This window comes from Barbus barbus (assembly GCF_936440315.1).
Source record: "Barbus barbus genome assembly, chromosome: 42".
In the NCBI taxonomy this organism is placed as follows: Eukaryota; Metazoa; Chordata; class Actinopteri; order Cypriniformes; family Cyprinidae; genus Barbus; species Barbus barbus.
In genome coordinates this window covers 24,883,927-24,896,147 of record NC_136720.1, presented here as the reverse complement: position 1 = coordinate 24,896,147, position 12,221 = coordinate 24,883,927, and the positions used below count along the sequence as shown (strand labels likewise).

The following is a 12,221-nucleotide window of genomic DNA, read 5'->3' as shown; positions in this document are numbered from 1 at the left end:
TGATCATGTACCCACAAGGTGTTATCCTTATAGGGCCTGTGCACGACGATGGCTTAAATGAGAGGAAATCCAATGCTTAATTGCCTCTAGTTGGGCGTCTGATGCTTCTAAAAGCATCTTTACGTTAAATCCAAAGGAGTTAGGTAGTTTGTAAGACATTCTTCTTTTTTACCCAAAACATCATGTACATTCAAGAAATAAATCTACTATATCAAAAACAACGTTTCACATCATTTACACGAGTCTGATAGAAAGTGTGGAACAGACGGCGCGTCACGGCCCTGTTGCTCCCTGCGCACGTGTCACAGGCGCGTCTCGCGCTCCGGGTCGTAATCTGCGGTCCGCGGGCATTGGTCCGAGTTACAGCTGTGGTTTTCTTCTTTCCTGAGGGCCTGCAGTTCGCCGGCCGCGGCCCCCTTGTCTCCGTTTGCCAGCGTGTTGCGCTCTTGCCGCTCAACGTGCCGTCGTAACACCACCAGACCGAGAAAGCACAGGAAGAAGGAAGCGCTCCGTAAGCCCATCGTCAGGCCCAGATATGCTATCCTGAGTGATGAAGAGTGACAATACAAGATAATCAAATGAAAACAATTACAAACTTAATCATACCAGGGTTTCTGCGGGACTTAGGAAGTCTTATTTCAGAGCAGAATGTCTCGAAACTCAAGAGCATTAAATGTTGCATGCATTAAAAAAATATATTTTCTTCAACATTTTGTTTTCCAATAAACATTTCTGAACATCCTTAAATCAAGATACATTTTGTTGAGATGTAAAATGTCTATGAATATTGTACAAAATTAAGCAAGCTTATGCTTAAAACAAGAACAAATATCTGTCAGTGGGGTATGAAACTTGCCTTTGAATCAGGTTGATTTTTCCAAGTCCAGTTTTTTTTTTTTTTAAATCATAAACTTACTTTAGTTGGATGCATTTAAAACAAGACTTCTTATGTCACTTTGTTTCTCAAGTAAGTGCATCTTGATTTAAGAATCTTCAGACATTTGCAATGAAAAACAAGACAAAAATATTCACAAATATCTAACATCTTTGCCATGTGATCAGAAGGTACTGTACATAATCTAGAGGTTTGGTCCAATTTAATAATAATGGAAATATATTAGAAGTTGCATTTTCAAACAAACTGTTGCTTATGCAACTCATTGTGTGCTCCCTGTATATTTACATTTAAAGCACAGAGACAAATTTTGTTCCCTTCAATTCATATCTTATATTTTCTTTACTTGGTCTTAAATTTATCTGCTTCAAACCTGCAGAAACCCTACTATACTTTACAGTGTCCTTGTTACAAATGTTACATGTACTCATTATAGTAATAACAGTAAATCATACATAACTACATACAACTAAACCAAACTATAACCCTAACTATAAAGTGCATGTTGTTAATTAATATTAATCTGCACTAAAATGTACAATTACAGTATAAAAAGGACACAGTAAAACAGTGTAACATAATACTACACAAGATATGTTTACATTACATTTTTTTTCTAAATGAATTCAACCCGATTTCAGATTCTGAATGTTCTTTTATGAACCCTAAATATTGCAATCCGATTTGCATATTCCTTCACATGAGCATTACATGCATTGTAACATGCACATGTGCCATAATGTAGTTTTTGCCTAAAAAGAAAGCTGACATGTCAAATTAGCATTTTTTAGCAAATATTCTGATTGAGAACATTTAGATTCAAGCACTATATTTTTTTCCTGTTGATCAGATTATTTCAGGTTTACACCTGAAAATTAATTCAAACCAAGATCATTTTGTTCAGGCTTTTCAGTCTGATTGAAAAAAAAAAAAAAAAAAAATGCATTTTTTTATTTTATTTTTATTTAAAAAAAAACATTTGGTTTAGCAAAAAATATGTTAGTTGTGTTGTTACTTTGGCTTATTCCAACCCTACACTGCACTGTAGTATTTATGTTAAGTATGTAAGTGGAGTGTGGTGAGATGAGCTGAGCTGAATACCTGTAGGCAGTAGTGTTGTAGATTCGACAGGCTCCTCTCCCTCCGCATTTCTTGTGACCCCATTTCAGACAGGTGGTGTCTATGATGGCTCCGAAGTATATAGGAGCTGGAATTCCAGCTGTGGAAGACAAAAAAACAGCATTCCTTCTACTACTGCTTCAAAACAAATCATCATTACCACCGTGACTAAAAAATGATTCAGCAGAGACGTCAGCAGCTCCAAACACCAGAGCATCTCTCACCTAGAGTGCGCGTCGTCAACGTGTGAAAACCCAAAGCTAAAGACTTCAGCTGAGGTCTGATGCATCTGTCGATGAAACCAGAGAAAGCGCAACTAGATTAGCTCCTTCAGAATAATATAAAAACAAATAATTGCATAGTTTGCATATTGAATAATTGCAGTGATGTATTTGATATTTTATTTCAATTTAAATTATAGATTAATAAATTGATTATTTTGCATGTAAAAAGGCATGTAAAGTTTAATAACCATAATAATAATAATAATCAATCAATTATATATATATATATATATATATATATATATATATATATATATATATATATATATATATATATATATATATATATATATATATATATATATACACTGTATATCAACCCTATCTTTCTGTTTCTCATAATAAATTGAATAATCATTGCATGTTATAAAATGTATTTATTATGAAAATAAATAGAAAAATAGGGTTTTGATATTGATTTAATATGAAGGCATTTGCAAATCATTCATAAAATATTTCAAAAAGTCACTTATATTTTTACATGTCAGTAAAAAAGGAGCAGAAATTATACTTTGACAAAAACATTTCTTTAAAACAACATGCATTGCTAAATTGTACACAAGACCAGAAACCTTTATTATGAAAAATAAATAACCTATCTTTTATGACTGTACTGTGAACTGCTAACACTGTTCACTGTGACTTTATTTTAAGAAATTTAAAAAATCATTCAGCGTGCATAAAATATTGCAAAAAAGTTAGATTATAATTTTATTGGTTATTAGTATTTTTAAACAGATGAAAAAAGTAACAAATTATTATAGTTTGTAAAATTAAAATCTTTAACATACATTGATGAATTGTGCATAATACCAGAAACTTTATGAAAATAAATCGGTTTTATATTGTTAACATGATGAATAAACTTGAACAGAGCGATTTCTATCGAATCAAGCCACTAGACTTTAGAAAAGCACTATGTAGAGTACTTCATCCAAAGTAATCACGTCTTCTCTCAAAAGCTACAGACACACAGAAATCTTTATTTCACCAAACAAATCTGGGCCAGCGCTGTTGCCGCCGCTAACCTAATTTAGCCCGAGGGAGGCTGAGCATTCCAGCAGTGTCAGCTGACTTGAGTTTTGGGAGAAAGCTGATAGTCCCTGGTGCTAAAGCTTTTCCTTTCAAGACACAAGTCTGATTACTGAACTTCACAAGTGACCATAAACGTGTCTCGACCGATTTTACATTCGATCGAGCAACAGTTTTGACTGGCCTACAGTCCTCGACTAAGACATGGAATAATGAGGGGGAAAAAAGTGAATGGGTGCCGTCAGAATGAGAGTCCAAACAGCTGATAAAAACATCACAATAATCCAAAAGTAATCTTAATTAACATTCATAATTCATAATAATGCTTTCTCCAGTGAAAAAGTAATCTCTTCTGAATCAGGAGAGAAATCTGCACAGATCCAGCACCGTCCAAAACAGCTCTAAACTAATATGTGGATGGATTTTGATGTGAGAGACAACAGGAGATGGATTTTTTCACTGGAGGAAGCAGCATTATGGATTATGAACTCGTATTTTAGCCAGACACAATGGTGTGAAGTTAAAAATGTCTCGATGGATTCGTTTCTTACAAACACACCGCTTTTCTCTTCTCAAGATGTTAATTGATGGACTGGAGTGGTTATGGATTATTGTGATGTTTTTATCAGCTCTCATTGTGACGGCACCCATTCACTGCAGAGGATCCATTGGTGAGCAAGTGATGGAATGCTACATTTCTCCAAATCTGATGAAGAAACAAACTCATCTACATCTTTGTTGGCCTGAGGGTGAGTACATTTTCTGCAAATGTTTATTTCTGAGTGAATTATTCTCTTAAAGTGAGCTGTAAAGTCTCTGGACCATCAGCAGTTCCTGAACAATAAATCACGGTCAGATATTCACCTGATGAGCAGCATGTATCCCGGCGTTCCGCCCAGCGAGATGATAAAGGAAGTGATGACAGACAGAGCCAGGAAGTAGGGGAAGACTCGATGGCAGTTGTCTCTGTTGTTGCATTGGCCTGCACTGGCCGTATGATTCCCGACTGCTACACAACTGCACTGTTCGAACACCTGAAACACACAAACACAGCACAGCAGACACTACTTAAAGCAGCAAAACAGCCTCACAATGCAGTGCTCTGTTGGTTATTACTGCATTGCTGCAACTAACCACAATTTTAACAAGGACTTTTCTAGGTCTACAATCACATTTACTGTCTGATAAAGTATGGGCGTTTAATAATAATAAAAAAATAATATATAATTATTCATGCAATTTATGAGTTCATATTAAACAGCAATCACCCATTTCTATTAATAATATACCCACTGGTTCTTTTATTCCTTGCATTCTTTGATTTGAAACAAATTAAAAGAAAAGAAAGAAAAGCAGACAAAGGTGCAAGACTGTGCTTAAATTCTTTGCGGGAATGAGCTTTTCACCCATTATGTAGCAGAAATGACTGTTCAAAATGGTCACATGATGCACAAATACTATTGAGGATTCTCTCTTGGATTGTGGTTATTGTTATATTTATAAAAAAAAAAAATAAAATAAATTAATTTCGATGAAGTATGCTGTTCACGTTATTTACTTGCCAATAATATTTATTGTAATTATACATATTTTTTCTCCTCTTCTAAAGATCACATTATTTTCAATGTGATAAATGAAGATTAATGCATTATTTTGTCCAGCCTTAGTACATTTTCCTATGAGCTTCACAGGCAAATGTAAAAATGTACAATTGTTCTAAATAATAAAAAGCCATGAAAAAATAATTTTAAGTTATTGCAGTTGTTCATTAACTAATAAAATCTATTTAGATGAAGTGCATTGCTCGAGTTATTTATTTACAAATGTTTATGTATTGTATTTTTATTTTCTACTTTTCTTTTCTTTACTGCACTGCATTGACTATTTTTAATGTGGTACATGAATATTAATGCATTATTTTATCCAGCCTTAATACATTTTCCTATGAACTTCACAGGCAAATATAAAATGTAAAAATTTAAAATTGTTCTAAATGTAATTTTTTTAAATAAAATGATTGTAGTTGTTTATAAACAAAAAAATAAAATGAAATAATGAATTTAGATGAAATGCATTGCTCAAGTTATTTACCAATTATATTATTGTAATTATATATTTTTTATTTTTCTACATTTTCTATTGTAGAGTGCACTGCATTGACCATTTTTAATGTGGCATATGAATGCATTATTTTGACCAGCTTTAATACAAATGTAACATCTAAAAATTATTGCAAATGTAAAATGCAAAGAAAAAAGTTATTTTAAAATATTGTAGTTGTTTATAAAAAAGAAAAATAAATTCGAGTCAAATCACACCGACTTGCAGCTTCAAGAGAAGCATATAATAAATTAATAAAAATCAAAAGGTAGGTCTGTTTTGAAATGTTTCATCTTACTATTAAATCTCTCTCTCTCTCTCTCTCTCTCTCTCTCTATATATATATATATATATATATAGAGAGAGAGAGAGAGAAAACAAATTAGATGTTTATTATTATAAATATTCTATTTATACATTTTCTACTTAAATTAACTGGAAAAAAAACAAAAACTATAATCTAAAAATACACGCTGTGCACATACTGAACAAATGCAGTCACAATGTGCTCTTTGATTGACCAAAAGTCTGAGATTACACCAATTCTCTGTTTAGCAACAGTCTGAAAGGAAGGGACAAAAGCCATGTGTATAACAGATGCTGGAGATATGAAATGGACACACAGGATGAGGGAGGATGCACAGTCTGCAGATTAAAGTCAGAGTATCGCAGCCGTTTTAGATGCTATGAAACTCCACAATCTTTAGACAGAACCGAGCAGATCTGCGCTCTCAAAGAGAGACGGGGAAGGAACCGTCTCAGGAAGTCTCAGAGAAGTTTCAAAAATTCAATATAGCCTTTGAGCTGAAGACAAACAGGTTGTGCACACCCTTCAGAGAGTGCTGGGAAAAGCCGAGTTCAAGGCATACGAAACAACACAATATGGCTCGCATTCTTTGAAGGGACAACAAACACATGCCATTGTTCCAGAATCACGCTCCCAGTTCAGAGACCACGCTTACCGTGTCCATTCCAGAGCCGTGGGACGTCCGGCATCCAGCCAGGCAGGGGGAGATGTAGGTGAGGCCGTTCTCACCGCACACAGGGTCCCAGTTTGTTCTGGGACAGTCACAGATTGTGTTGCAGGACGCTAAGAGATATTTGTCCTCTTTGTACAGACTTTCCGTCCTGTTTGTAAGACATAAGCAGATTGTTACTGGCTCATCCAGCTCTTATTTTGCTAATTAAGCACATTATATAATTCATACCTTTGTGTCATACAGGTCAGTAAAAAGGTCAATGCCGACTTGTACTTCAGTAAATTAAAATGACAATTTTGATGAATTAACAGTAAATTTATTGTATAATTTATAAGGCCTGCTTCAGTAATTCATAATTCTTATGATGCGTTCAAAACTTGGCATAAAAAGCAATTACATTTTCTATGGTGGAATGCATTACAGGGTTATTTTATAGTTAACTAAAACTAAGATAAAAAAAAAATCATTAGCAAAACTAAAACATTACTAAACAAAACTTTGGTTACTTAAAACATAAAAAGAAATTTGTACCATTTATGCATTAATAATGCATTAACTGACATGAACTAACAATAAACAATGTATTTTTACAGCATTTATTAACCTTTGTTGATGTTAGTTAATAAAAATGTTCATGTTAGTTCACAGTGCATTAACTAATTTTAACAGACCCAATGTTTGAGCTTAAAAAATGGATTAATAAATGCAGATCCTAACATAAAAAAAAGATTAAAACATGCAGTGAAAGTTTTATTCATTGTTAGTTCGTGTCAACTAATGTAGTTAACTAATGTTAACAAAAGAAAGTGTTATCAAACTTCTGCTACTTGCCAAGGCAACATTTCTCATTTTCATTTAGATGTGCTAAAATATTTGATTATTTGCATTTAGCATTATTTGCTTGATTTCAGTAAGGCTGATTGCATAAACTACTTGGACTAGTCTTGGACAAGTCAGTCATTTTCACCAAGTCATTTTTTTCCCACTTAGTAACTTTTTAAAAATGTAGACTGGACTAATTGGAATCCATAAAGTAAGACCGATTACCCATTGGCTAACTGTGAACTGGTCAGACTAGATTTTAAGACACAACATAATGACTGTTTTTATGCAACTGGCCCCAGATTTGAGCAGAAGCCAAACTGAAAGTCTCTTCCTACCCATTGTACGACCTGGTGATGCCGGCCACGCTGGCATTCTCACATCCCATGGCGAAGAAGAAAAGCGACAGGAAGTAGCCCAGGAGAGACGTTCCCAGCGCAAACTTGGCTGCTCCCATGATGCTCAGCTTGAACTTCTTCATGATCACACCCCCCGAGAACATTCCCAAGGCTACGGCTGGGATGTTGATCACTCCTGAAAAAACAGACGGCATCAGGAAAACCTGGATCAAAGCAGCAGCGTCGCAGATTTGAAACAAAGGCGAAGGCTCTTCTTGTGCTTGAAAGGTTAAGGGATACAGAATAGGTCTATTTGTTTTCCCTCCATCTGATTTTCAAACGCTAATGCCGTTTCCCGAAACGCACAACAGTCTCTGGTGTCTGCATATGTTGTGCTGATATTATTTTTGGATTCCGTTCTCTTTCATATGCAATGTTGGGCCATATCATACTGTGATTTAACCGAGCTATAAAAACCTTTAGATTTGATATCAGAACCATAGATTAATATTTAGCACACATTAATAAAATACAATCAAAACATGTAGCTCTAAGGTCACAGCTGCACTGTGAACTGTAATATATCCGTGTGTTTAGAGGAAGATGACATACCCATTAAGAAGTTGGCTTTGGACGCTGACTGTCCGTAATGTTGCTCGATATATTTTGGCTTGTATGTCACCATACCGATCAAAGAGTTGAACTGGATGATGGTGACGCAGAGATACAAGAAGTAGACTGGGTTCCCTAAAAGGGATCTCAGCGTTGGCAAAAAGTCTGAAAAACATGAACACAAAATGTTTAAGAATGATGCAAATAGCTGCAGTTTGTTTGCCAATCAACAGCATACATGCTCCAATGAATCAATGTCACTGCAAAATAGCACATACAAAATAGCAAACACATATGATTCACAAACTTTATTTTTTAATGGTTAAAGTGTTTATGGAACCTTTAGACAAAGTAAAAAAAATAAATAAAAATATGTGTTTTTTGATCCATCAAGCTTTTATGGCTCCAATAGTCTGATATAGTGAGAATATGGAAGAAAAAACAGCTCAGTTTCATTCAAAGGACCAAACTGAGCAAAAATATGCAATTTAGTGCAGATGCTATTTATGGACAAAAAGTGATGAAATTCTGATCAATGAGATCTTTATAACAGGATAGCAGATACCATAAAATGCTATAAATATCAGTGGTCACTCTATATAACATGCCTTAGTAAGATGATATTGAAATGATCCAAACATATAATGCAATGCAATCCGATGCTGATGTAGAAATAAACACTCCTCAGAAGATGTGAGATGTTTTGGAGGCTTGGGAAGGTCATTCTTCCGCTGAGGAACAGTGAAAGTAAAGCTTCTGGAAACAAACGCTCCTCAAAAGATCCTGATGATCAGATTTGAGACGCACTGATTTTTCTACAAAATGATTCATTCAAGAAAAACCGAGCTTCTTCAGTCCAGTAAGTGCTTAAATTGAAATAATACTAAAGTTACTCTTACATTTACTTCATAAAAATGTGAAGTATGTGAAGCTCGAGCTGAAGGTGGACATTTATACAATTATACTAAAAGGACTTTTACTTACTATAAGTAGAAGAATAGAAGGCATGCAGTAGATAGTGTACTACAGGTTTTTAAGCAGAATTTAGATCATTTAGAGGCTTTAGAAATATGATACAATAGACTTTATAGGGTGAAAATAAATGCCAACTGGTTTGATATTTGGCTAATTAACTCCAGCACTTTATATGGGTCATCAAAGTCCAAATATGCTTTTTATGCAGCCTGGACCAGCGCAGACTTCAGATTTTTTGGTGAATTTTTCTGTGAATTCTAGGGGATTTACCTTTGGCCATTTCTAGGAAGTTGGCTGGCTCGTCTGCCTGGTACTTGTGCTCCAGCAGGGGCGAGTCTTTGATGAAGCTGGTCCGCTCTGGAGAATACTTGGCAAGCCGTCTCTCAGGCAGGGGCAAAGACTTGGGCAAGAACCAAAACGGCACCGCTGAGAGCAGGGTGATGAATCCTGCAATAAGGTATCCCAGCCACCAGGCGCCTACCCAGCGTGCATCTCCCGGGGTGATGCTAATGCTCTCTGAGAGAAGACAGTCACACACACATGCATGTGTCAACAGTGAGAATACAGACGCTACGAGGCTCGCTGCAGCTTGTCACATGTTCAGAATATTTGGGCCAGGCAGACAGCCGAGGCAGACGCAGACTGTGATCCACAGACAGTCTTAGATGTCTGGCGCTCTCTCTCGACGCTCTCAGCTCATCATGTACTCATCATGTACGCTCAGACAGCCTCCATGCTGCCAGGAGATCGAAACGTTTGTAGCATTTCACATAAACATGGAATGGATCAATCAAATGCATTTTTTGCCACATTTAATCCTGAAACGCAAAACGAGATGTTCAGCGGAATGCTCAAACTGCTTTTTTCCAAACAAAAAATGGTGAATTATGCATCAAGATAAGAAAAAGCAGTATAAAAGCAGCATCAAAGTGGTCTATACGACCACTGCACTATATAATGCGAGTCACCTGATGTCATACTATATCTTTATGTGGAAAAGACTGAAATTTAAGTTCTTAAATAATGTTCCAGCTACATCTTTAAACATGCCATGACTGGGTGGCAGAATGAAGCTTGATGTCAATGGCATCAAACCTAGATTTTTAATGCAACCCAAATGTGAATGAGCTTTTCAGAGCTTAGAAATATTCATTAATATCCATTTTATTTGAATTGACCAAATATTAATAATAATAAAAACTCTGCCAAACATCCACTCTGGTGTTTCACAGAAGAAAAACGAAACAAAACGCATGATAAAAACAACATGAGGGTGAATAAATGTTCATTTTTCAACATTTAAAAAAAATATTTTCTGCAATAAAGCCATATCAATAATAAAAACAAAAAAGTTATTTAGTACTTACACTACCAGTCAAAAGTTTGGCATAATTACGATTTTTTCTTTTTAAAGTCTCTTATACGCACCATTTGTTGTTCAATTATTATTAGTACTCAATTATTAATAATGGTTCTTATAATCAATGTTAACAGTTTTTGTTGCTTAATATTTTTGTGGATACAGTAATACATTTTTATCCAGGATTCTTTGATGAACAGAAATCAAAAGCATTTATTTGAAATAGAAATATTTTGTAAGATTATAAATATCTTTACTGTCACCTCTGATTAATTTAATACATTCTTGCTGAATAAAACTATTAATTTCTTTCTTTTTTAAGCTTTCTTACCCCAATTCTTTGAATGGCAGTTTATCACAGTTTACACAAAAATATTAAACAGCAAAAACAATGTTTTTTTAAGAAATGTTTCTCGAGCAGCAAATCAGTATATTAGAATGATTTCTGAAGGATCATGTGACACTGAAGACTGGAGTAATGAAGCTGAAAATACAGCTTTGAACACAGAAATAAATTACAGTTTACAATATATTCACATAGAAAACAGTTATTTTAAATTGCAATAATATTTCACCATTTTTTGACTGTATTTTTGATTAAAAATCCCTGAGCATAAGAGACTTATGCAAAATTTATGCAATCTTTAGTATCATTAAATGTAGAAATTTCTATAGAAACAATATTCCTGCAAGGATTTATGCTTATGATGCAGATGTTGTAGTCTGTACTTTGTTTTATAGCCCATTAAGTAATATTAAAACATTTGATATGAAGGTATGTGATATACTGTAGTTTTTATTGGCTGAATATTTACTGTACAATATCTTACAGCTTAACTTTACTGCCAAATGTCTTGACTTCAGGGCGTAACGCTATATTATCCATGAAGAAACGGCCTGTGTCTCCAACACAGATTATTTCACATATATAAACTTTGCCAATGCCAAAAAACGTTCTGGAAGGAATCAGCTTCACACATCATGATGTACTGATCACTGATTTCAGTACACATGCACATATCTAATATTAATATCATGCAATTTAAGGATATTACATGTTTCAGCCTATGCCCTCTTTAACCTTTCAGTCTCATTTCACAGGCACATCTCATCCAAAACATCTGTTGGATAAATCGCAGCTTAACATTTATGACCCTTTACATCGTCCCGAGTCAAATAAAGAGCGCGTTCGGATGCCAAAAACGCACTCAGATCCAACATAAACAGCCTCCACGGCTTTCAAAGAAGAAACAACAAAGTTTCTTATTTCCTCCCGCTTTTGTTTGAAATACAAACAAAATAAGACTAATATGAATAAGCTGGATTTCCTCTTGATTTCACAGTGAATTACTTCTTAAAAAACCTTTTAGGAGTTTGAGATTCACTAGTCTAGATGAGCCAAAACCTATGAAAACATATAGAAGCATTTTGTATTATTTTTTTATTCAAGAAAACCTTGACTTGTACATTTCCAGAGATGTACGGCACAATATTCAAGGCATTCAAGATGCAACTGAACTCAATGACTTCTTTAGGAAATAGTGCATCACTGTTTCACTCACCCATGTTGACAAATCCAATGTCCACATATATCTTGGCACAGACGGACCCCAGCAGGTAGCCAAAGACCGGACCGATGACTGATATCGTCTGGACGCATCCTAATGCAGATGGCATGAATCAATTAGCCTGGGCTGTTTACCA

General features: G+C 34.8%; 1 protein-coding gene across 1 annotated transcript in view; it reads right to left on the bottom strand.

The window, feature by feature from the left end:
* Positions 1-302: 302 nt before the first annotated feature.
* Positions 303-12,221, bottom strand: part of LOC306861171 (solute carrier organic anion transporter family member 1C1-like) — a gene marked incomplete at both ends in the record, with an annotated part of 26,409 nt that continues 14,490 nt past the window's right edge. The window contains 9 exons of the mRNA XM_079403304.1: positions 303-543; positions 1,997-2,114; positions 2,239-2,303; positions 4,195-4,364; positions 6,393-6,558; positions 7,571-7,766; positions 8,183-8,347; positions 9,428-9,673; positions 12,080-12,178. Coding sequence (XP_079259430.1) covers positions 303-543; positions 1,997-2,114; positions 2,239-2,303; positions 4,195-4,364; positions 6,393-6,558; positions 7,571-7,766; positions 8,183-8,347; positions 9,428-9,673; positions 12,080-12,178 — 1,466 coding nt within the window. The remainder of the gene's footprint in view (positions 544-1,996; positions 2,115-2,238; positions 2,304-4,194; positions 4,365-6,392; positions 6,559-7,570; positions 7,767-8,182; positions 8,348-9,427; positions 9,674-12,079; positions 12,179-12,221) is intronic.